The 25,681-nt window shown below is 47.8% G+C and overlaps 1 protein-coding gene across 1 annotated transcript in view; it reads right to left on the bottom strand.

The window, feature by feature from the left end:
* Nucleotides 1-285: 285 nt before the first annotated feature.
* Nucleotides 286-25,681, bottom strand: part of Pde8a (phosphodiesterase 8A) — a 121,271-nt gene continuing 95,875 nt past the window's right edge. The window contains exons 12-22 of the mRNA NM_008803.3: nucleotides 19,634-19,711; nucleotides 17,789-17,859; nucleotides 17,374-17,535; nucleotides 15,705-15,753; nucleotides 15,363-15,498; nucleotides 13,971-14,169; nucleotides 10,588-10,805; nucleotides 8,441-8,570; nucleotides 6,626-6,793; nucleotides 1,822-1,951; nucleotides 286-1,405 (exon numbers count right to left, since the gene is read on the bottom strand). Coding sequence (NP_032829.1) covers nucleotides 1,299-1,405; nucleotides 1,822-1,951; nucleotides 6,626-6,793; nucleotides 8,441-8,570; nucleotides 10,588-10,805; nucleotides 13,971-14,169; nucleotides 15,363-15,498; nucleotides 15,705-15,753; nucleotides 17,374-17,535; nucleotides 17,789-17,859; nucleotides 19,634-19,711 — 1,448 coding nt within the window. The 3' untranslated portion in view covers nucleotides 286-1,298. The remainder of the gene's footprint in view (nucleotides 1,406-1,821; nucleotides 1,952-6,625; nucleotides 6,794-8,440; nucleotides 8,571-10,587; nucleotides 10,806-13,970; nucleotides 14,170-15,362; nucleotides 15,499-15,704; nucleotides 15,754-17,373; nucleotides 17,536-17,788; nucleotides 17,860-19,633; nucleotides 19,712-25,681) is intronic.

Raw genomic sequence — 25,681 nt, 5'->3', positions numbered from 1 at the left:
GGCGTGCTCATGGTGAAGCACCAGCCTCCTCTTCTTCACGGCACTGGGAGGGGGTAAGATGTCTCTTCCTCGATGTTATCTTAGGTCAGGCATCTTCATGCAGGACAAAGAGCCCGTGTTCTTCTCTACAGTGGAGTCTGTGGTCAAACTGAAGAGCCATCATATATTCTGGCTCCACCAGACCTTACAAAGTTGTTTAGCTTCCAGTTTGTTCTACAAAAGAGTTGTCTATCCCAAATTTAGAAAGAGTACTTATTAGGCAATACAAAGAAATGGCAACAAATAACTTCTTAAAAACAAATAGTTTAATTTCATCCAGAAAAAAATACAAGTTTAAAATGAAACTAACATTTCGACATGTCATTGAATATCATCTTTATAGTATTATGCTTATTCAAAATGTGAGGAGATAGACCCTTTATATTTCTAGACTCAAATACCCCATGTTAGTTGTAAAATATCAGCTGCTAGGTACCCAGGTTTGCTTTGCAGGGCATATTTTATAGAAATGGTATAAAATGAGGCAGGCTTTTAGAAATTCAATTATAAAATTTTAGGGAAAAAAAATGGTCAAATCCAATTTTTCTCTGAGAAGGCACCTGTAAAACTCCTGACAGCAGCTGCTCAGAGCTTGTCTGCAGACGTGGCTTCTCTGTTACACACTAGAGTGAGACCCACTACATAAAGCCTTCCCCACTAACATCAAAGAGGAGGGTTTAACATATTCCATAGTGTGGGAAAAATGCATCATTTTAAACTTATAAATCTGCATTTATGAAAATAGGTCTGTAACCAAATCACGCACACACAAGTCATGAATTTGGTCAAGGCATCTGAAATTGGCTTTGAAGTATTTTTAAATTCATAGAAAATATCAAATGTCTAATAAAATAAATAAAACATGTAATAATCGGGAGAATCAACCTTAAATGTCTGCCTCGTTTGCTAGTGGACTTAAGAGAGACGTCCCTTGCAGCAGTGTTCCACAACCTGCAACCACACCTCCCCAGATGCTGCTCTGCAGGCACATGGTCACTGCTAGGAGAGCCATGGTCACCTCTGCAGGGTTCCCAGGGCTGTGGTAACACAGAGTCCAGAGTCGATACAAACCACAGCTCTTGGGGGCCTCACTAAAGAGCCTTGCAGCAAGCTATGGTGTAGATGTGGTCACAGAAGGTGGGCATCCCATGGGCTTTCAAAGGCTCTGCAGATGAGGGGGCAGCTCTGGCTAACAGTGAAAGGGCTAAGAAACTGCAGAGACCAGGCAGGACAGCCACAGGCCAGGCGTGTACATCACGCTACTCTGGAGGGGGGCGGAGGCTTCGAAGCTTCTTCTCATCCAGTCCTTTCCAGTACCTGAAGTTGTCATCTAGGTGCTGCATAAGGTTAGGCAGGTCAACGAAGGCTGGCGAGAGAAACAGGGATGCAGTGTCTTCACAGCCTTTCTTTATGAAAGGTTCCAGCTTCCTCATTTTCTTTCTAGGAATGGAACTTGGACTATCTACCACAGAGCTCTGCCCTGTCCCAGCATTTTACGAGGGACAGAAGGGAGCTGGCAGTGATGCCAAAGTCTGGGAGGACTGTGGAGTACAGGGAAACCTCTTCTCAGCCCACCCCTGTCTGCAGGCTCTGCAACTCCTCCTCTGGAGGAGCACAGCCCTCAAGGCACAGGAGCTGGGGACAGCCTTCGGACCCTCTTCTGGGTACCAACCCTCCGGAATGACTACTTTCTCTCCATTCCATCCTGAAAGTCTAAACCCCACATGCTTCTTCCTAACTAGTGGTGACTCTTAAGGAAGAAGTGCTGGGCTGGCTCCTTACCATCCCAGGCATCAAACATGTCTGTGATGAAGTAATCGATGAAGGAGATCTGAGACTTGGGAATGCTGCAGGTGTTTCTGTCAAACACGGGCATCACCACAGGCAAGTCCAGCTGTTTCTCTTCATCAGTCTGTGAGGCAGAACACCAGTGGTCTCAGATAGGAGTCCTGGCCTGCCTTGGAGCAGCCCCACCCAAGTACCTGAGAACCCCACAGGCTGGCTTGAGAGCCCAGTGTAGCACCAGCCAGGCAAACCAGATCTGCCAGACAGCAAGCTGGTCCCAGAGTGAGAACCCTGAGGACACCCCAAACATTTTCATAGCTGGAAGCTTCCTTGCTAATGTCTCTCAGGTCCTGTCACTCGCTACCCAACATCCTCCTAGCCACAAATGCCCAATGTGCCCACACTGGTGCCATATGTGAGCAGAAACATGGCCCTGTCCCTGGATGGGCCTCAGCTATGACAGTGCTGCCTTGTTGGACACACTATAAACAGACCTACTAACCAGTAACTACTACTAACCAGTAACTACTACTAACTAGTAACTACTACTAACCAGTAACTACTACTAACTAGTAACTACTACTAACTAGTAAGGAGACTTCACTGGTCCTAAAACCTCCCAGTGGAGAGAAGGCAGGAGACTGCCTCACCTGTAAAGTCTAACAAGAGTTTGTAAAATCAACAATCTTTCTCAAACTCTTCAAAATTAAAAAAACAAAATAAAATCACAGAGAGAGCATTTCTCATTCACCTTAGAAAGCCTAATAACAGACAGACAGACCCCGAAAACAAACCCTACAAACCAATATCCACGTAGAGATTGATAAAGAAAATTCCAGCCAAGATACTGGTACAAATTGAGCATGTGGGAGGAGTTGGGCATGACTGGGTTTCCTGAGTTCGGGCTTGCTTCACTGCACTGTGGTACAGAATGCAGAGGCGGGAGGGTGGGGCTAAGGCCTCAGTCCTCAGAGGGGACTCCGAGTTCACGGCTTGGCTACTTAGTTCCAGGACAGCCTGAGCTACCAAGTAAGGCAGGTCTAAGGGTTTACGGCTTGGATGGCTGAGCAATTGCTTAGCACACAAGGCCCTGGATTCAATCCCCAGAATCAGATAAATGGAGCATGGTGGTCAGGAGGGTCAGCCTTGGGTAATGGAGGTCACACCAGGCTGGGGTGGTGGCACATGTGTAGTTTAATTACGTGGAAAGCAGGAAGCTTTAATGCCAGCCTACAATGTTAATAGTGACGCCCTATCTCAAAAAGGAAAAAACAAAAACAAAAAACAGTTCTGTATACCCCGAAAGGGTAAATCTTAAGTCACGACAAAAGAGTTTGTTCATCTGGTCACCAAAGTGGCAGCTGCGCTTTTTCTGCAGCTTTTGATATCTGTTCCACGCCTGTCATCAACAGTTCATGTTGTTAGGTGTTCTGGGGTGTGTGTGTGTGTGTTGTTTTAATACAGGATTTAATTTCTAGCTCAGATTATAATGGGACTCAGTTTGCCACTGACATGACCTTGAACTCCTAATCCTCCTGGCCTCCAGCTCCAAAGTGCTGGGATCCCATTTGCACAGGGCCACAGCTGGCCTCAGTAGTTTCAATTTAAACCTTTCTTCTGGTATGTGCTACAATTTCACTTTTTAAAATTTCTCTGATGATGCAAGGTACTTCTTCATGTAATTATTTGCAACTCATACTATGTTTTATGAAATGGCTACTGAAATATTTACTTATTTCTAACTGGGTGGCTTGTGTCACTACTGAGGACAGTCCTTTGTCAGAAGTGACTTGTATTTTCTCACAATCTGTCCTGCTTACTCATTTTTTAGCATAATTTTTTAAGCTCTAATGGCATCTAATTGTCTTAGTTAGGGTTTCCATTGCTGTGAAGAGACACCAAGACCAAGGCAGCTCTTACAAGTGGTATTTCATTGGGGCTGGCTTTACAGCGTCAGAGGCTGAGCTCATTATCATTACACAGGAAGCGGGGAGGCCTGGTGCTGGAGAGGAGCTGAGCATTCTCGTCTTGATCCACAGGCTTCCAGGCAGCTGTGTGTGTGTGTGGGGGGGGGGGGGTCTCAAAGCCCACCCCCACAGGGACACACTTCCTCCAACAAGACCACACCTCCTCCTAATAGTGCCACTCCCTGGGCCAAGCCTATTTAAACCACAATGTATATTTTCTTTTTTCCATAGCTGTTGCTTTCTGAACCTAAAGGTCTGTCCATTTCAGAACCCCTGGGGAAATTCTGCTGTAGTTTCTCTAGAAGTGTCATGGTTTAGCTTTTCTAGATCCTACTGTTAACTGACAGGTCTGTGCATAAGGCAGGGGAGCTGCGAACGGATGGATGCCCTCTTTCCAACGCCAACTGGAGAATCTTGGGAGAGCACCTTCTAATACATGACCAAGGGATATCTATTTATTCATGTGCTCTTTAAGTTTGTAGCAGTTTTATGAGGTCTGGCCATCTATTAGTAAATTTATTCTAAGCAATTTTTGCTTTTTATTGCTACCTTAAGTTTTAAAATAATAGCACTGTTTACATTTTATTTCCTGGTTGTTAGTCTCTAAAATCCAACTTGACCTTAATATGTTGAGCTTCTTGTCCTGTATGCTAAAATGTAATTATTACTGGGATGTTCTGTACCTTGATAATTTTTACACACACACACACACACACACACACACACACACACACACACACACACCAAAATACAAAAGCAAAACCCCAAAACAAACAAAAAGCCACCAACTTATCTGCAAATTGTAAGATGTACTATTTTCTGTTTTTTATATATGTTGTCTATCCCTTGTGTAGTACAGAGACTAGAAAGGCCTACATAGTGTTAACAGCGTGATAACAGAGGGCCTCCAGCTTTGTTTCCATTATTTGGGCAATAGCATGTGGTTAGATGCACCTTAAGTCATGTTTTTAATCCCAGCATCAGGAGCCAAAGACCAGCCTGATCTCCATAGCAAGCTCCAGACAGCCAGGGCTACACAGAGAAGTGTCTGCTAAGGTGCCTGGTGAGCTGACATGCCTCTTCTGTAACTGAAGCAGTAATCCCAAGCTTTCCTCTATTATACAAGGGGTATGACAGATTATGAAAATAAGTGACTTTCCTAGTACTCAACCCACCTTGTACTTGGGAACAAAGCTACTTGGTGATGACACAGTATCCTCTAACCAGCATCTGTCTGACTCTGCCTGCCGGGCATTGAAAATGGCTAAGGAGTCAGCTGCCTCCTTCCGTTTTCATATGATTTGTAGGCTGGCATCACTTCTGTCATTGACACTCTAATCACTGTCTTCAGAGTGTTCTGCCAGGTGCTGGCTGCGGATGACTTTGGCTCTGCTAATATTAAATGCACACATTATGGCTATGGGCCCTTTTCTCATTAGGAAATACCCTCCTGTTTGCAGCACTATCTTGTGTCTTGATGGCTTTTTCTGAATGGTATGGCTGTTCTACTTGTTTATAATTTGAATGCTATACCTGATTGAGTCCACCATCCATTTGTTCTTCATATTTAAAATATCTTTTCTAGTAGTGTTTCTCTGTGTAACCTTGGCTATCCTGAAATTTGCTTTGTAGACCAAGCTGGCATCAAATTCATAAAGATGTGCCTGCCTCTGCCTCCTGAGTGCTGGGACTAAAGGTGTGCACCACCACCTGGCTGCCTGTTTCTATCTTATTACTTATGGCCAACACTCTAAGTAATGGTGCAATGTGAGAGCCTTTGCTCAAAATAACTCTGTGCTTTAAGACAGGCAAGTTTAGAGAATTTAGCGTCTTGTACAGCTACCCAGGCACTGACCTTTCGGGGCACTTCTTCTGCACCTGGGCCTCTTCCTTCCTTTCTAGCACCGCTTACACGGCAGGCCTCCCGGGATGAGCTCACCGCTTTCCCTGTCTGAGAGTGACTTTATCTCGCCCTGATCCTTGAAGGCTGTTTCACTACAAACAGTTCTAGATTGACAGTTTTATTCTAACAGCAGCTTAAACATGATGTTTCAGTACCTTCTGACCTTCAAAGTTTCTGACAGGAAATTAGGAGACATAATAAATGCCCACCCCCCCTTTTGGAGGCAGAGTCTCACTTTGTAGCCCTGGCTAGCCTAGAACTCTCTGATGTAGACAGGCAAGATGCTTGAACTCACAGAGATTTGCCTGCCTCTGCCTCCTAAGTGTATAGATGTGCAAACCCACAGTTCAGGCAAAAGCCACTGTTACACCCCTGGCCCTCACTGTCCCCCACTGCATATCAGTGTCCACTCCCACATTTACAAACACTTCAGCAGTTTATTCTCCTGCTGTCTCAGGAAGATGTCGAGGAACCTGCCAACCCAGGGTTCCAAACCCAGCAAAGATGTCCGACAAGAATGAGGACAAAAAAAAAAGTAACACATAATGAAAAACAATTGGGGGTTGGAGAGAGAGATGGCTCGGTGGCTCAGAGCACTGGCTGCCCCTCCAGAGGCCCTGAGTCCAATTCCCAGCAACCACATCATGGCTCACAAGCATCTGTAATGGGGTCTGATGCCCTCTTCTGGTGTGTCTGATGACAGCTACAGTGTACTCATATACATAAAATAAATACATAAATCTTTAAAATAAATTTGATAATGACAATGTATTGCTTTGCTATCAATAAATGTACAAAATAATAAATCTTCTTCTAAGACAGAATTCCTTCTAGAGTGTTCTTTCCTACTTTTAAGTTGGTAGCTTTATGGTGTTCCCGAGTCCACCTGTGTGTGCGCACGCGTGTATACACGTAAGATGCAGCATCTTACCTGAGAGAAATACTCCTCTGAGATGCGCGCAGCCCACTCGATGCAGTGCTCCAGCGGCCGGCAGGGGTTGGACACGTCGGCACACTTAATCATCATTCTTTTGATGAGAGCCCGGCTCTCTGGCGTCTTGAGCATAGCTTTTATGTCTTCCAGACTTCTGTCAGGTTCCTGAACCATGAGTGAAGTTAAGCAATCAGAACGGGCTCTCGTGCCCAGGTACCTTCCCAGGGGGCTCTGAGCACAGGATGGCTAACCAGGATCTATGAAGTTGAAGACTTCAGCAGAGCGCTGTGGATGCTCTGAGCACCGAGGGCTTCCTCTCTAAAGGAGGAAGGAAGCACGGCTCGGGAGTTCAGCAGGACTGGGCCTGGCGAATCCGCCTTCTCTCCCTCGCCATTTCTTCCTATTACTTCCTCTCCCAGGAGCCCTTGCCTTTCCCTTCTTTTCTATCCCTTCCTATTGGTAAGAACTTAAGGTTGGTTTTTGTTTTGTTTCGTTTAGGATATTTACTGAAAAACAAAATGAGTTGGAAAAATAGAATGCTCTCTTCTCACAACAACAGCAGTTTGTGGTCTACCAGTCCTGCAGCCTAGTCCTCACCAGGCTTTGCAACAGCTGGTCTCAGAATCATCCTTCAGTGAACGCAGACAATGTTAAGTGACAGTCCCTCACATTGCCTCAATACCTATGACATACTGAGGGCACAAAGTCCTTTGTTTTTATCTGTACTTACAAAAAGCATCTGTGGGATGTGGGGGAAGTATCATTACGATTACATTTTTAAACAAGGGTGGGATTCGGAGTGAGGTGATGCATCCAGGGCCACCCAGGGGAACCAGAGTCAAATGGAAGCTGTGCTGTCCCAGTGCTCAGCAATTCCTGTTCTACACGGACCTGCACCTGGGGCCTAGTGTCCTACGGACAGGGAAACAGCGCAGAGGATGCCAGAACGGACACCTGCTCACTCACGGCAGGCATCTCCTGACGGCAGGACACCAAGGTCACCTTTGCTAGAAATGAGCAGTGACAGTACTGTCACTTTGGTGATTCCAACAGAAGCACCTTCCCAGCCCAACCCCTCTGCAAGGACAGCTGCTGGCACCTCACGGTGGACACGCCCACTAGGGAGTGGCTGTTAGGAACGCCCAAGGAGCCTGTGTGGTGGTGTGTACCTTCAGCCCCAGCAGCTGGGAGGCAGAGACAGGCAGGCCTCCCTGAGTATGGGGACAGCCTGGTCTACTTATTGAATTCCAGGCCAGCCAGGGCTACATAGTTAGAGACTGTCAAAACAAGGGAGGGAGGGAGGGAGGGAGGGAGGGAGGGAGACAGACAGAGAGAGAGAGAGAGACAGAGAGAGAGCCCTCTTGAGCTCCAACTGGCCCTAAAATTCCCCGAGGGAGGGGGCATTCTGACAGAGGGCACAAGCACAAGAATGGCCAATGTGAGAGCTCTTGTTTATACGTCTATCTGCATTTTTTTTCTGCCAGAGTTTTGCATGTTAGTGATTTAATTTTTAAACCAATGAAAAACAAATTCAGCCAGGCCTGATGCTTGCAAGGAAGAGAGATTAGGTGCTCTAATCCAGCACCTGAGAATCTGAGTTCTTAGCCAGCCTTACAGTTCTTAGAGTGGGGCCCGCCTCAAGATAGGTAGATGATAGACAAATGATAGATTAGATACATGATTGATAGACTAGATAGATAAGCAAACAAACAAATCAAATGAAAGACAGGAAGAAAAGGGCCCTGCTATCCGAGCTCCTCACAGCAGCGGTGAGCGTGGAGCCCAGGTGCAGCCTCGGAGTCAGCCTCTCACCTCACTCTCCTGGGCTGTCAAAGGCTTGTTGATGCTGTTGATAAATTTGTTGACATGTTCAAAGTGCTTCGTCATTTCTGTGGCTAGGACCATGTCAATAATGCTCTGGCGTAGTGTCCGGTAGTCATTCCTGTTTCAGACCACAGAGGCTGCTGCAGGTTACTGATTCAGACTAGGAGGCTCCCCACACACAGCCTGTTTCTCAGGGTGCGTGTCTGCTGTAGCTGTCAATCTAGCATCACTGGAAGTTACACGTCCTGCATCACCAGTCAGCTAACAGGACACTATAGCTTCCCATCATAGTGATAACTCGGTAATACAAGTCGCACAGTTCTCGGGGCTAGATAGGTTCTAACAGGGACGAACAAAAAGACCTTTCCCTGTCTTTCTCCCTCCCTCACTAAAGACACACATAGTCCAAGATGACTTCAAACTCACGACCTTCTTGTATGGGGCTTCTAAGGACTGGAGTTATAGGCGTGTGTCACTGCACCCAGCAGGACTACTCTTTATACCCACATCTTCATAGCCCTAACAATGCGCCCTGCCTTGTATGGAGGTCTTCTGAGATTTAGAAGACCATGAGGGCAGGCCTTCTGATAGCATTTCCATTAACCCTTGTTTATATTTTGATATTCTCAAGTCTTAGTTTTTGAGAAGATGAACCATATAATTTAAAATTAAAAAGTACAAAAGAGGGCTAGAGAGATGGCTCAGAGGTTAAGAGCACTGACTGCTCTTCCAGAGGTCCTGAGTTCAAATCCCAGCAACCACAAAGTGGCTCACAACCATCTGTAATAAGATCTGATGCCCTCTTCTGGTGTGTCTGAAGACAGCTACAGAGTACTTATAAATAAATAAATAAACAAACAAACAAATCTTTTTTTTAAAAAGTACAAAAGAGTATGAAGTGGACTCTCCAGCCACCCCCTTCTCTGTGGTCCAGAGTTAGTAGGATCTTGTACTGGCTACTTCTATGTCAACATGACACAAGCTGGAGGTATTCTCTAAGAGGAAACTTTAACTGAGAAAGTGTCCCCACCAGACTGGCCTGTGGGCAAGTCTATTGGGCATTTTCTTGATTGATATTTTATTTGGGGGGTGGGTGCCCAGCTTACTGCCCCTGGGCAGCTGGTCCTGGTGCCTAAGAAAGCTGAGCAAGCCCTGAGCAGGGTTCCTCCGTGGCCTCTGCTTCAGGTTCCTGCTGCAATTCCCTCAGGGATGCACTGTTACCTGCCTGCGTTAGATGAAGTAAACCCTTTCCTTCCAAGTTGTTTTTGGTCATGATTTTTAAAATTTGCTAGGGTAACAGAAGCCCTAGCAAAGACAGGTCTTATGCATTCCATATGTAAATTGTGTATTTACAGGCAAATATGAGTAAAACTTATTAAGCCCATCTATGAAATTCTAAGACATGATACAAAGGAGCTCTGTGAAATCAAGGTACTCTTAAAAAATTTAATAGAAAAATTTCCTTTGAAATCCAAATGAAAGTATTTCTCACTATGTCCTTCTCTCTCTTCAGCTGAGCTCTGCTGTGTATCAGGCACTGGGCTAAACATGAAGGGTAAACTGAGTAACAGAGGCAGTACTGCCTGAGACTTGGCAGTGTTAGGAATGTCACCTGAGTCGGACATTCCCAGAACCTGTGCAATCCCAGAACCTGTGCAGCTTCCATGGGAGGTGGAGTTTAGGCCAGCCCTGCCACGTACTGACACCAGCTCACAACAGCTAACTGGACATTAAACATTAGTTTTGGGATAGAACACCCAAGCCTTGTACGCACTAGGCGACGACATGTGCTGAAGAACTTGTGTCTCAGGGGAAAAGCTTCCTCGGGGAGCCATGTGTAAACAGACAATGGCCCATGTGCTGTGTACAGAAGAGCAGCAGCAACAGGGAGGCATGTTGATCAGCCTGGGCAAGACCTGCCTCAGAACAGAGCTGTAAGGGCTGCGGATGGAGCTCGACTGCAAAACATGTGCGCGCTCCACATGCCCCAGGCTTTCTGTTCATCTCCAGATGCAGGTTCGGGCTGGGTCAGCATCGGTGTGTGAGGGCGGTGTGGGCAATGGAGGTGTTTGGGTGTGGATGCTGGGGCAGCCTTCTCCCTGGTGAACTGTAGAGTGAACAGCTTCTGTTCTCACCTCTCCATTTGCTTAAAGATATTGCACTGGTCATTTTCAAGCGTCAGCTGGAAGGCCAGTGCCACGTGGTGGCTCTCCAGCACAGCGGTGTCGTTGTAGAGCACAGCCAGCTGGTTTCCCGCGTTGCACAGGAAGGAGTTGGTTCTCCCAGGGTGATCCACGTCATGGACGGTGGCCGCAATGAGGGCAGCAACCTCGTCAATGCGATCTAAAGTTTCCTGAAAATAAGAACTCCATTGAACACCAGGGTCTGCCTTCACCAGAGCTGCTCTCTGCCTTTTTCCTTGGACAATTTATCTGACTCCTGAAGAATCACATTATCTGAGCAGATCCTGTCTTCCCTCCTCTTGTGGTTCTGTGCTTGGCTGACAGAACAACTCCCCAATCTTCAGTCTCACACAACACACAGGTGGTCTTTCTCTAGATCCACTGCAAACAGGGTCAGAGCCAGTCAAACTAAGAAATAACCACGGCTTACATTAACTGAGAGTTAGCTTACTTTTCTCTTTTTTCTCTGAAAAAAGCCCTGGCTGTCCTGGAACTCACTTTGTAGACCAGGCTGGCCTTGAACTCAGAAATCCACCTGCCTCTGCCTCCCAAGTGCTAGGATTAAAGGTGTGCGCCACCACGCCCAACTATTTTTCTCCTTTTTGGTGCTATCTTGTTTAGCTGACTAGGTTTGACTCCTTCCTATCCTTATTAATTTAGACATAAGGTCTCTCCATGTAGCTAAGGCTAGCCTTGAACTCTTGACCCGACCTTACCTTTCTGAAGTTATGATTACAGGTATACATTGGTTTCCAGCTGGTTTTCTTCTACTCTTATAAATGTATATACATTTAAAAATAAAGAAACCATCAACTTTTATATTTTTGAGTTGTAAATAAACCAAATGTAGGAAGTACTTTTCAACTTCTGGAGTTCTTCTTCTCAAGTGTTGGGATTACAGGCATATACTATGCTCAGCTTTCGAGAGAGAGAGAGAGAGAGAGAGTGTGTGTGTGTGTGTGCGTGTGTGTGTGTACATGTATGTGAATGAGTATAAACACATGAGTGTTCATGCACACACATGTGGAGGCCAGAGACCAACCTCAGATGTTTGTCGAGAGCATCTACCTATTCCTTTGGGACACATTTCCCTCCCTGGGACCTGGGTGGGGCTCTACAGCTAGGTGAGGCTGGGTAGCTTCAGAGCCCCAGGCATCCACCTGTGTTGGCCTTAGCGATTCTGGGAGTACAAGCATGGACCACACCACCAAGCCCAGCTTTTGCTTGTGGGTGCTTTACTGGCTAAGCTCTCTCTCTAGCCAAATCACTCAATAGGTTTGATAAGACTTTTCATTTTATATCAACATTTGTCCAAGCACATGACACTCAAATGTAGGATGACAAATGAGTGTGCCAAACTGGACGGGGGGGGGGGGGGGGGGGAAAGCCCGTAAGGCCTCAACCATGTGTAAACACCACAGGCAACAGGAGAGCTGGGAATCTGCCTGCGGGAAGAGCACACCTACGAGGGGTCCAGCCCTGAAAACATACATACAAGTAACGTTAAATGGACTCAACAGGCAATACTTAGAAATATATGCATAGACAAATACGTGTCTGTATGCACTAAGTTGATGGACAAGAGGCCGTGGAGTTGAAGGTAACAAGGGAAGGCTTGGAGGGAGGTGAAGGAAGGTAGGAATGTTGTAATTATACCCCCCCCCCCCCAAAAAAGCTGGAGCCAGGGATGCTCTTGCACAGCTTTGATTCCAGCACTTGGGACACAGAGGCCGCTGGATCTCTGAGCTGAAAGCCAACCTGGCCCATATGAAAAGACTGTCTCAAACACATTTTTAAAAAAAATCTGTCATTTTTGTTTCACTTCTTTGGGAGCTAGAGGCAGGAGGATGTGAGACCAGCCTCCACAACACCATGAGTTCAAGGCCAGCCTCAGCTACACAAGCTCAAGATCCTATCTCAAAAATAGCTACTGTCTTAGGTCAGCAACAAACTACAGCAAAAAGTGTCCCTTTAGCCCATACTCCGTCCCCAACACACACCCCCTCCCTGGCTACTTGTCTCTGCTCAGGGAAACAGCCTTCTCTCTCCATCCTTAACCCGGCCTTGGCCTTGGTATTGATCTTTACAATATAAAGGCACTGGGCTCGAGATTAGCGCCATTACTTGCCCAGCAAGCACACGGCACATAGTCCACACTGTCCTAGCTCTCTTTCATCTGTGATGAAATACTGACCAAAACCACTGTGGGGAGCAAGGGAGTGTTTTTACTTTATAGATACATCACTGAGAGAAGCCAGGGCTGGAACTTGAAGCAGAAAGCACAGAGAAACACTGATCGTTGGCTTGCTCAGCCTGGTCTTTTATACACCTCAGGACCACTTGTGCAGGAATGGCACCACCCACAGTGGGCTGGGAACTCCCCCTCCCATGTCAATCATTAATCAAGAAAATGTCCCCATTCATGCTAACTGGACACTCTGATGGAGGCAATCAAGTTGACAAAAACTAACTGGTACAAATACCCAACTCCATATTAAAAACAACAAGAAATTGGTGCTATCACAGAAGGACCCAAAAGACTTAGATCTAAGTGGTCCGACCCTCACAGGTAGAAATGAACATCGCTGGACCCGCCCTGTGCCAGGGCATCCTCCATTTTGTTCTCCACACACCAGCTCCATGGTGTATCATGTAGGATGCACCTGGCTCTGTGTGGCTGTAGCCATTCTTGGCCCCAGACAAATGCTTCAGACACTGACGTATGACCTGAATGGTTTGCCTGCATGTCCTAGGCACAGGGAGTGAAGAAGAAAGGGGAGTCCTTCATGGCGGTGTGGCACGGCAGTGTATCACAGTGTTTGAAGTCTGAGTGCCTGTGGGGCAGGAAGCGGCTCAAGGCAGTGATGGGCAGACATGCTGCTCTGGAAAGAACACAATGGCAGCACTGTGCGAATGCTGTGAGGGACCAGGAGAGAGGAGTGACCTCCCTCCTGGGGCAGGAAAATTAGAAGCTCTGTCTGAGTCAGATGGTTAGCCAGCAGCTGAGGGGCTGAGGGGCGGGGCAGGGCAGGAATGGTCAGGACTCACAGCACAGGTGAGGGGCTTAAAAGAGGCTCAGTGTGCCCTTAGGTCCAAACTGAAACCCCTCTCCTCCACGGGGACAGCCCTGTTCTGTCTCGGTTGGTTTCTCCTTGAGGACTCATAGACTGGCGGAGACTGCAGATTAACCTATCAGCTGCTTCCTCGCCTTCCATGCTGCACGCTGCACGGGTGAGGACCACTCTGGTTATTACGGTGCAGTGAGGGCAGCTGAGGCGGAAGCCCCATCTCTGCCCACTGTTGCTGTTGAATGAGGAACAGGAACGCTAGCTCACCTTTATTTTGTCTCTGGAAAGGAAATACGCCGTGGCGTGAAGCACATCCGCAGCGTGTGTGGAATTGTGGTAGGGGTTAGAAGAGTGGTAGTTGGATTCGATCATCTGAAACCAAGATCTCAGCGTTGTCTCAGAGCACTGTAAGAACTCACACATTCCAAAACGCGCAAACGTTTTCAGACCTAGATAAATCAAAGGCCTACAAAGAAAAATATGCACAATATAAAATAGAGCAAAAACCAGTTACCCGAGTTCTGAAGAGACCCAAAGTACATTCAAGCCACAGTGCAGAGTACCAGGGCAACTGATCTGCACTGCTGCACTGTATTCCATGTGGGCTGGAGGCCACACAACGGTTTCTTTCTGCCTTAGCCTGCTTTAGGCATCTTGATTTGCTGGGGTGAAGTTCCCACCCTGCTTGCATAAGTACAACCTTCAGAACCCTGCCTTTGCCAGACTATACAGGCTACCTGTAATCCTACCCTCACGTGTTACTTCTGATGGCCTACCTAGAGGAAATACCACCAAAGTGTGACATAAACCAGACGCAGACACACTCAGGTGACTAATCACCTCAGCAACTTTATAGTCTAAAGTTTAGACTTTACCTCGAGAAATTGACCAGCTACTAGCAAGCATGCCTTCCTTAGATTTACTGACTTGACTTAGAAGGTTAAGAAATCAGCCCACAGAAGCCATCTCAGAGGTCATCACAGACCTCGACCTGGCCTGCCTTCCACACTTTGGAAGCTGTGATGGCTCGGAATGTAAACCAGGGGCTCAGGGGCTCATTGCTATGGGATGTGCCTGGCCACTGCTAGGCTGTGTGCGTGGGAGTCTCAGTGTAGACAGCTCACCCAGTGGGGTGAGACCGGTGAATCATTCCACAACCTAGCAGAGCCACCCTCCCCAAACTGAACCGCACTCCTGGCTGGCACTGGCTGTGGGTGCCCAGCCCTATGTGCCAAGATCCTGTGGTTAACAGCTTTTACTCAGCAAAACCCAAACTCCCAGTCAGCCACCATAAGCCGATGAACATAACTAGGGTGGAGTCTTTGTGTGGGCCACCAATATGGCAACCAAGATTTGAGGCTAGTTTTATCAAATGTGTAACTAACCATATTGGTTCTAGGTTTGGAGCAGGAGACTCTTTGTTGCTACCTTATATAATACCACATACTAGAGAAATTAGGGACTTGTGTCACAGGAAAACCTGCTATTTAAGGAAGCCATCAGAGCTGGGCAAACTCTGCCTGGGGCCTACTGACTCAACTTGAAGTCCCTCTCCTCCTTCCTCAGCCTCTGTCCCCACCCCAGGAATGGCTCTGCACACACCTCTGCTGCTTGGGCGGGCGGTTCCCTGCACAGGCCTTGGAAACAAGCTCTACCTACCTATTTTGGGTTGCTACTTCCAGCTCAAAAATGTCAAAGTCCCACTGTTCTTCATTTTCTATGGCCAGGGCAATCCGTGGTGGGACATCATGAAGGGAGACGGGGGTGGCCAAATTGTTTGAAAGTGGTGGGAGGTCTGCAAAGTAACAGAATTTGGAAAACGACGACGACGTTAACAGGTTCGTGGCATTTGGTGTTTGGGGTAGGCCGTGCTATATCAGAAATGGCTGCTTTGCTTCTGAGGCTTCACGGCGTACCCAGAGCTTACTGATGAGAGCGAGCATCATCTAATCTGGGCCAGAGTATTATAGCAATGTAAGAGATTAAAAACAGAGAACTTACTTTTTGTTGCAAGAATATACTCATTTCCTGAAAACCTTCGTAAGCCATCCTGGTGAAAATCAAGAAGACAAGAAAAGGCATGGTCACATGGTCTTCCTTCCTGACTGCATAACCCAGATGGACAGCCCCAGAGAGGACAGTCCAGCACAGCCCAGTGCAAGGCTGCCCAGCCCAGCAGGCTGACCACTGTGGCCAACTCCAAATTTAGTCACCTCCTGGGAGCTGCCCTACTGCTGGAGCCCAGGCTCAGGCAGGATGACCAGTGAGCTGACCAACTACTGCCCACCATAGTGACAACCACCCTCTGCCCTCAGGTCACCCCCATTTTCTTCTTCTCCAAACTCAGCTGTCTCAGGAACACTTCTCTCTCACCTTCTGAGTGGACGCCTCCCTCGTCCCTGAGGATGGGACTAACCACTCAGTACCCCATGTGCTCTCGGGGCGCCCTCTCCCCATGAGCTCCAGGACACAGGAATCGGGAGGGAGCAACTTTTATTTCTAAGACGGCAGCAGAACAATGGTAGTTGTCTTCGCTTGTGAGAGTGCTGCTCTGCACTGGCTGAGGTGGTGCCTGGGCTCCTCAAGAATCCCCATGTAGTGACATGTCCCTTTTTTGTTTTTTTGGTTTTTTCGAAACAGGGTTTCTCTGTGTAGCCCTGGCTGTCCTGGAACTCACTCTGTAGACCAGGCTGGCCTCAAACTCAGAAATCCGCCTGCCTCTGCCTCCCAAGTGCTGGGATTAAAGGCGTGTGCCACCACTGCCTGGTGGTAGTGGCACATCCTTAATGCCTTCTTCCTAAACAGTTATCCAAAGGCTAGTGGGGCGCCCTGGCCCTTTTTAAACACATGAAGGCAGGAGCTAGTCTCCACTCTGCAGTGCATCGTGTAGCACTCCGGCAAAGGTGTGTGGTGTTCGTTTGCTTTGTTGGCTCCTTTTTGTGCTGAGGATAGAACTGAAGGATTTGCACCCTACCACCATGGTTTTTCGTCTTCCCAAGACAAGCCAGGTGTGGTAGTGTACACACTTTGTCAGAGACAGGTGGATCTCCATGACTTCAGGCCAGCCTGGTCTACCTAGCAAGTTGCAGCCAGCAAAGGCTACATGGTGAAACCTTGCCTCAAACAAACAAACCAACAGAAAACAACAACAAACGACACTTTAATACAATTGAAATGTCTTGTAAAACCCTATGTGACCCTGGAGAGGGTTATCAGTGGACCGTCTACAACACTGTTGCTTTCTGCTGCTCCAAGCTGAGGATTCCCTGGGAGGTAAGCAGCAGGCAGCCCCATAGTCTAAGTACAGCAGAACACAAACCATGGAGAAGATGTGCTTTACCGAGTCCTACACGGGTGCTCTGCTTGTCTTTTTAAAGCACTGTCCAGACAACCTCAGAGAAAGCAAACAGGAACAGACAGGCTATAGTAGCCTAGGAGATAGACTTACAGACATTAAGCTATAGTAGCCTAGGAGATGGACTTACAGACATTAAGCTATAGTAGCCTAGGAGATGGGCTTACAGACATTAAGCTATAGTAGCCTAGGAGATGGACTTACAGACATTAAGCTATAGTAGCCTAGGAGATGGACTTACAGACATTAAGCTATAGTAGCCTAGGAGATGGGCTTACAGACATTAAGCTATAGTAGCCTAGGAGATGGACTTACAGACATTAAGCCCCCAACGAGGTCTGTGGCATGGGGATCATCCTGAGCATTAAACTGTGGCGAGTACAGCTCAGTGGTTCTCAGAATATCCAGCACTCGGTTCAAGGCTTCCGTCACAGGCACAGGACTGTTTTCCTGGGCAGCATTGATAATATTGATTACCTGCATCGTGGAAATAGAAAACTTGAGTTCTGTAACCTTCGAAACAGAGAGCAATCTAGCGTCAGGCTGATAATAGTCTGTGATTGTGCCACAGACACACGTTAATCTTAGGTACCCATCTGTCTCTGTCACCCATCCTTTCTCCAGACGAGACAACATTATACAACTGAAAGAGCATTCTCATTGTTGCTTTTCTGTCAGAGAAACAATTTTTCTGGGGGTCCAGGGGCCTGCATACTCAGTGAAGACCGACCTTGGTGATGGGTGCCTCAATCATCATAGAATGTATCCGGGCCAAAGAGGAATGTCTTCTCTGACTGGAAACTGTGGAGAAAGAGGTGAAAAATCAGGGTGTGCCCAACCTTGGGCATACGTCTAGCTTCCCGGGTGTCAGTGCGCTCAGCTGCATACAGAGGCATAGGTAGGAGTAATGGCACCCTGGCAGAGCTTCCCCTTCTGTCCTCCCTCTGCTTCCTTCACTTCTAGGATGCACATATGATGCTCTGGAAGACAGCTCCATACCATATAAGGCACTGGATTAAGCCTTATCAATTCATCTCTGGTTCAAATGCCCAAGGATCTCTCTACTGCTTCCTTATGGTGTTTAATCTAGGCTAATCAGGCAGCAACACCACAGGCAGGCTCTCGTGGTCATGGTCAGGCATGGCTGCTCTGCGATGAGGGAAGCCTGGATAATGCGCACCAGGAAAAGTATGTTCCCAGAGTCCCGCGTGTCTATGGACACCCCACTGTTAAGGTTCCAAAATGTTGAGAAGGATTAGAGACTGTCCAGAAATATGGCGCCTCAGCCTCAACTTGCCTTCAGATAAACAGGCCCAAAGAGATATTGGCCAAGGCTACCCAGGCCACGATGCCTCAAATGCTGTCAGTTTAGAGGACCAACAAAACTGCACATGGCTACTAACATGACATTTTATACAGGAAAGTCACTAAACAAAGCCCCCCACTTTGTTATCATGGTCAGAAAAGGGTTTGTCCTTACTTAGGAATATAATAAAAGTGCTTATCAGGATCAGAATAGAGAGCAGTGGGTAGCAGGCATTGCACCCTTGGAAATTTCTAAGAGGGATTTTTAGGGATGTAAAGTAAAACATGTTAACTAGCTCGATTTAGTCATGCCACAATATATAAACAGTCTAAAATAGCACGCTATCTGTGATAAATATACACAATTCTAAAATCTGTCAACTAAGAGAAAACTTTATTTTAAAATTAATTTGAAAAAATCAAATAGCATAAATACAATGAAGTAAGAGATAAAGAAAAGAAACAAAAATGTCTGTGTCTACAGAGGACTTTTGAGAATCTGCGAACGTACTCACTATTCGGTTCTTAGGTCCAGTAAGTAAGTCCTCCGAGTTACTGAGTAGAGGCCAATGTACTACACCCACTGCATCTCTACACACTCATGTCGAAGACTTGGAAGGGAAAGTGGTTTCCTGTGCAGGGGGAGCTCCCAAGGCCAAGCCCTAGCCGAGGAGCTGCTGGCAGCTGACAGGAAGGGAGGATGGAACGAGGTCCTGGCAGGCCCTATGACCACGGAGATGCCAGAGCACTGAATGGACTCAGAGGGTTCATTAAAAGAAAAGGAAGGGGGTGTGAATTTGGGACATCTCAGGCTGGCTTCAAACAAGAGATCTGCCTGCCTCTACCTCTCAGATACTGGGATTAAAGGTGTGTACCACCACCTCCAGGCTAAATAATGTTTTCTTAGTAAGAGTTTTACAATCTCCAAATTAGGCTTACAACTTCCAAAGGGTAAGTTTCCACAGTAAACTGCAAACGAAATGGAATCTATCCTTCCAAATTACCAAATATGTGGCTCCCATCAGGACAGCAGATTAGCAGACAAATCTATTGCTAACAGTTTGAAAATCATATAGAGTACCTAGTGCCTGCTTCCTCCATCTTTCCTTATTCTTGACTCATTTCAAAGGCTCACAGTGGGGTCTACCTGTGTGGAGCACTCATACGGGGGGCCTTCTCTTGCTGTGACTGTGCAGTGCATGGAGACAGGGAGTGAAGCTCCAGGGTTGGGCACCCTGTGCTCAGGTCACACAGTGCAGCCCCCACTCACCGTCACTTGTTCTGGAGGAAACCGCTTTGGCGTCCATCGAATGTTTCCTCCTGTCCTTATGTTTGCCTGCCTGGTTATCTGTGGAAACAATTAAGCTACATCTTTACAGAGATGTCAGTGACATATGAGCACAAGACAGCAAACTAAATATTAAGCATCTACAGGTATTCAAACCTGGATGGCAGGCATTACAACCCCACGGAAGCCAGCACTGTGCACAGACACGGGCTACACACACCTTGGTTTTGAGTGACTCCATTTTCTCAAAGCCCAAATTTTACAGAGTCCAAAGACATGAGGAAATACCCAGACCAGACGACCTCAGTAGAGGCTCTCCTACTGTACTTACATAAAACAGAGGCAGTTCCTCCTCATTTACCCTTGTCCCAAAAGAGAACCAAACCTTTATTTTCTCAGCACCATCCCGGGAGAAAGTTCTTCTCTTTCCTAGGGTCACATGTGGAGCACAAAGTGTGGGTGCAGTGTTAGGATCATTTGCTTTCTCCCTGACTGTTTTCACTGCTATTCTAGGCTCCAAATAGGAGTTCTAGGAACTCCTCTCTAGTCCTTGCCCCGAACGGCCACTTCCTGTCTGCCCCTCTGCGTACCTGTGGGTGCCTTGTGTGGGGCTGAGAGCTTAGTGAACAACAACTTATGTCCCAGAGCAGCCAGCGTGTGAGTGCAGGGAGCATAGGGCAGAGTCTGCTCTGCCCACGATGTGGTGGAGCTCTCGGCCTCGCCTGGCACCCTTATCCAATTCTTTTTCCTCTGCCCAAGGCACGATCCCAGTAGAGGCCTCAAGTGCTCCTCCCTCCACATCATGGAACAGGTTCATCCCCCATTTCTGTTCCGAAGGCTGGGAATGGAACTCCCAGCCTTGAGCGTGCTAGGCGAGCGTGCTCCGGCACAACTCTGCTCTTAGCTTCCTGGCCCAACAAAGGCAGAGTCTCTCCTCTACGTGCACGTGTGTGGACTTGCAAAGGCTACAGATGGGTATCTCCTTATTGCTGGCATCTTACTGGACCCGGGGGGTCCTCTTTCTGGCTACTTCAATCTGCAGAAGCTGCACTCTCCTGTCTTTCTGTCCACCTTACTATTCCTTCTTCCACTTTTGCATGCTATCCTCTTCCTCGGCCCCTAGCATTTCCAAAGGCTGGATTCCAAACCTTCTGGCCTCACTCTTTTCTTTTAGGTAGGCACAACCTCCTTCAGAGACTTGAAGTGCCAGGGTTGGGGGATACCCAGGGGACCCCCACCCAGAGCAGGAGAGGAGGGGTGAAGTGAACAGGATGTAAAGTGAATAAGTAAAAAAATTAAATTAAAACAAAACAAAACAAACAAACAACCCCCACTGCCTGCTTCCTGCTCTGTCTAATTCCCACGTGCGGTTTTACCCCATCCTCTCCCGAGTGAGTATCAGATTTACATCTTGATGGGCCACTGGCCAGCTCCATTTGGACACTTTTCAGCTACTGTTAAGTTAACTCATTATCCAAAATGAACTTATCTTTTGCTAACTCTGCTCTTTATACCCAAGCACTAGACAGGATGTACCCACCTGACCAATTCTCTCCCACAACCAGCAGAACTAAATAAACCCTATCTTCAGATCTTCCCTCGTCGTCCTCAGGGTCAGCCTCCCACTCCCCGGGTAGCATCAGAGCCCTGCAGAGCTACCCCTGACTCTGGGCAAGGCTTTATGCTGTGTCTGTCCATCCCCCACACATCTCCACCTTGGTACAGACTGCTTTTTGGAATACACGTTTCTCATGTTGCCTCCTTTCCCTCCTTTACTCTACTCCTCTAGGAGATGCAGCTTAGGTACTGTAAACTTTGGGAAACCTTCCCTGTATGTCTCCTCATCCCATCCCATCAGGGTACGGTAACAACTAGCTTTACTGTCTGTCTTGCCAACTGTGAATAATCTGGGGTCAGAACAGTCTTCCCTGGATGGCCAAGAATATACCTAGCACATAGCAGATACTCAGTAAACACATGCCTGCTTTGCATGACCCCTGCACTATCCTGTGCACAGAAGAAAGGACTGCCAAGCATAATCACTCAGAGTCTAGCCAGAGTATCAACTCCCTGGCCTTCAGAGGCAGGTGCAGTCTGCCTGGCATTTCTTTCTGGTCTTTAGCTCAGCCCAACTACTCACATCTCGGGAGCAGCCTTGACATCTGTGAAGTGACAGTATCCAGGCCCCAGATGCTCATTCCTTCAGGTAGCACCTCCTCTCAGCCATATGCAGTGATTCCCCCTCCTGGGCTGTGAATTGTTTCTGTTCCCTTTCATCCTCTCAGCAAACATTTCCCAAGTGCTTACACTGTAGCCACAGCTACGGCTGGAGCTGAAGTTCGGATCTTGACTACCCCTCAAAGTACTATGTGGTAAAAGGCTGCCCCTCCCAACCAGGACGGTGCATTTGGGTCTAAGAACCTCACAGTTCATTTGTTCCCTATGTTTCTCTCCTCTCCTCTCCTCTCCTCTCCTCTCCTCTCCTCTCCTCTCCTCTCCTGTCCTCTCCTCTCCTCTCTCCTCTCCTCTTCTTCCTTCCTTTCTTTCTTCTTCTTTGTTTGTTTTTCGAGACAGGGTTTCTCTGTATAACCCTGATATCCTGGAACTCACTTTGTAGACCAGGCTGGCCTCTAACTCAGAAATCTGCCTGCCTCTGCCTCTCAAGTGCTGGGATTAAAGGCGTGTACCACCACGCCTGGCCCCCCTATGTCTTTCTTGAGGATTGACTCTGAGAGCCAGGCAATGAGGCACAGGGTCAAGGTATACATAGTGCCTTTAAGAGAGTCAGGCCATCTGCTCAGGCCCTGGCCTTTTCCTCTATTTTGCCCCCTGGCCAAGAAGCAGCGGTTCCCCTTTACCACATGCTCCCCTTTACCATGTGTTGCCTCACTGGAAGCCTAAAGCCAACAAGGGTAAATGATGATGGACCGAACCCACCAAAATGGTGAGCCAAAATAAATGAGCCTTTTCTCTTTATAAGTTAGTTATTTCAGATAGTCCTTTGCAGTATTGGGGATATGATAATGGATAGGACAGAGTTATGTCCTCAAAGGGGGTGGGGTCTAGTGGGGAGCAAGGCAGGGAACACAATTATTAATGACTTTGCAGTGAGGGGAGAGCTGGAGCAGAACAAGGCAGAAAGCACCATGCGATCAGGATGGGGCTATGGAGAGGAGAGAGAGGAGGAGATCCAATTTCCACAGAGACACTTTAAAGCTAATTATCTATGTATATCCTAGATCCTCTGCTCCCAACAGCCCTGTCAAGAATGCTGTCCCCACTGTGTCCCTTAGCTCTCTGTACATGACTCTAGAGCAAGTTCCACCCTGCAGTAGGCTGCAGGTGGGCAGGCATGCCTTGACCTGGCCCAGCTCCCAGATGTAGCCCTTAGGGCACACACACCCAGGGGACCAATGAGTAAGCATGAGAGTCATTTCTAAAAGACTGCAAGCTCTGAAGAAGCACCATGCCCAGGGGCTCACAGCAGTGGACACTCAATAGATAACATACCACTCTGATGTGGTACCATGCTTATACATGGAAATAACTCCAAACAGGCCTCCATGAGGCCTGGGCTTAACACCATCTGCAACTCTGTTCTTGGTTTTCTGGTCTATAAAATGGGATCCTTAAACTCTGTTCAGAGATATTAGCATTTCTGTAGCCTGATAGGACAACCCAGGAAATTCTGGAGAAGCAGTGTTGGGCAATAGAAGTCACTGTCTCCAGTCAGCACCCTAATGGCATGGACCCTTTGGCCTGGAAGCAGGAATTCCAGTCTGAATGTGAGAAAGTTGAAGTCAGGTTATCTTACTCAACATACCCACAGGTTACTGTGCTGTGATCTTGGCACACTGCTAATACATGTGATCAGGCACCCAGCAAAAGAGGCCTGTGACAAGTGCCAACCTGCCAGTCCCAGTATTAGACAATGGTACCAGAGCTTATCATGTGACAGCAAGCCAGAACAATCAAAATCTATACACTGTCACTACAACCATTTTGTATCTTTAGTGAGCTATAGCACGATCTGAAAATTACACACAGGCTAAGAAAAATGTAACGTGTGGGGACTTTATTATTTTCCTAGACACCCAGACTCTCAATGTCCATTCTCTTGACTAGGGAGTTCCAGGATCTCCTTTTACAGAAGGGGGGAATCCAGGGACTGCCTGGCTCCACACGTGAGTAGCAGGTAGCCTAGGCCTAGCCAAATGAGCAAGTGAAACTAGAAGCAAGGTCTTGAGCCTGGATCTGCCAGCGCCAGTGGTGGCCAACCACGGTGTTCCTGTGGCATGCTCAGCTCAGAGGGAGACAGCTTCCCAGTACCCCTGGGTTCCCGACTCCTTCCCAAACTGGTTCTTGGACTCCCTCACCCAATCTGTAAGGGGCTCTATTTCCTCCCAATAAGCCCCACTTCTGCTTGAGGACTTCTGGTGTGGGCCTAATAGCCCCAACTGCCCCACTGTGGCAAAACAGCCCCACACCCTCAGGAATACAACTATTCCACTGCCCGCCGAGGAATGAAGATGGATCAGGCAGTGGCTCATCAGGGTGACAGCAGCAGCTCCTACGGAAGCACTCATCAAGTCCAAGCACAAACGGTGTAGCGCACGAGGCTGAGGCGGGAGCCTCCTACCTCACCTGTACTTGCCCTGGCCACCCACTGATGGCCTCCCAAGCCCAGCTCTGTCATTTCCTGTGCCTAGCTCTAAGTGTCATTTAACTCTCTTGGCACTTGTTTTTCCATCTGTATTAAAGGAGTGTTGATAACAGTCATGCCCACTTCTCAGGACTGCTCTGAAGAACTAAAACCAACGAAATACCACTAACAACAAAATCAAGTGATGTGCTCTGAGAGCGGCAGCACAGAACTGCGTGGCAGGCTCTGTCTACCACGTCTAGTCCCCTGAGGCTTGGCTTCTGCCTCATTTTTCTCTGAGCCTGAACTCTGACAGGTCTCAGTGTCTCTTTGCTCCACGTCCTCTGTGCCATCCAGCTCTTCCCTGCTTAGCCCCTCCTCTTCTGTCAGGCACTCACTTGCAGGGATTTGCCTCCCACTCTGCCTGTCATTCTGTCCCGCAGTAACCTTGATGCTCTTCCCTTTACACCTGGGCTCCGCCTTATCCTCAGCACTCAATGCTGCTTTTTCTGGTCAGAAACATCTGCATCTTCAGTCCTTGCCTCTTTGAAAGACCTAGGAACCGCTAGCTATCAGATGTTCAAAGTAGATCACCAATACCAGGGCCACACGGTGAAGAGGCCCATACTCACCCTTCCCAGGCCTATGGCCACCCCTAGGTCCCTGGGCTCACTCAGATCGGCTCTCTGGTCTGCCTTTTCTTCACTCTTCTCTCTAGTCCTGTGTCACCACACTTGTTCCCCTTCTCCTCACTGTTATCTCATTTTTCTGGTCAATGTTTCCTCTCCTCTCAGTCTTGATGTGAGAGCACATCCTTCCATGTGAGCAGCTGCAGACACAATGTAAGGACTTCTTAGAAGTTCTGAAACCCTCAGAGACTCTCTATGGATAAAAAGCCTGATTTCCTTCCTGGCCTTTAAGGACCATGATTAATTCAAGCTCCTTATCCTGACTTACTCTTTGTTCCAGTCTCCAATGACTGTTCCCTCTTCCAAAACACCTGATGGCGAGTCCTTACAGACATCCCCTTATCTGTGTGGGCAAGAGCAACAAGTAGCTTGCCAAAGCCATGACTTATGTGTGAGGGAAGCAAGCCCTCCGAGGCAGAGAGAAGCCTGTGCAGTAGGACAGATGGTGTCTGAGGCATGATTAGAAGACACGAGATGAAGCAACTCCGATGACACCGATGGCTGGTAGTGACCACATTAGCCCAGTGGACGGTGTCCCTGCTAATGCACTTTGGTAATCCACTCAACCCTGTCTGCCCTAAAGCTCAGCTCAGGTTATAAAGTCCTACTTCATCCTACGTGTCTGCCTGCACATACACCACGCAGTAGGTAATCATTCTCTCCACACAGGCTGCACCCGTCCCAGGCACTGGTCAAGAT

The sequence above is a fragment of the Mus musculus genome, chromosome 7 (assembly GCF_000001635.26).
Source record: "Mus musculus strain C57BL/6J chromosome 7, GRCm38.p6 C57BL/6J".
In the NCBI taxonomy this organism is placed as follows: domain Eukaryota; kingdom Metazoa; phylum Chordata; class Mammalia; order Rodentia; family Muridae; genus Mus; species Mus musculus.
This window is presented reverse-complemented; position numbering and strand designations above follow the sequence as displayed.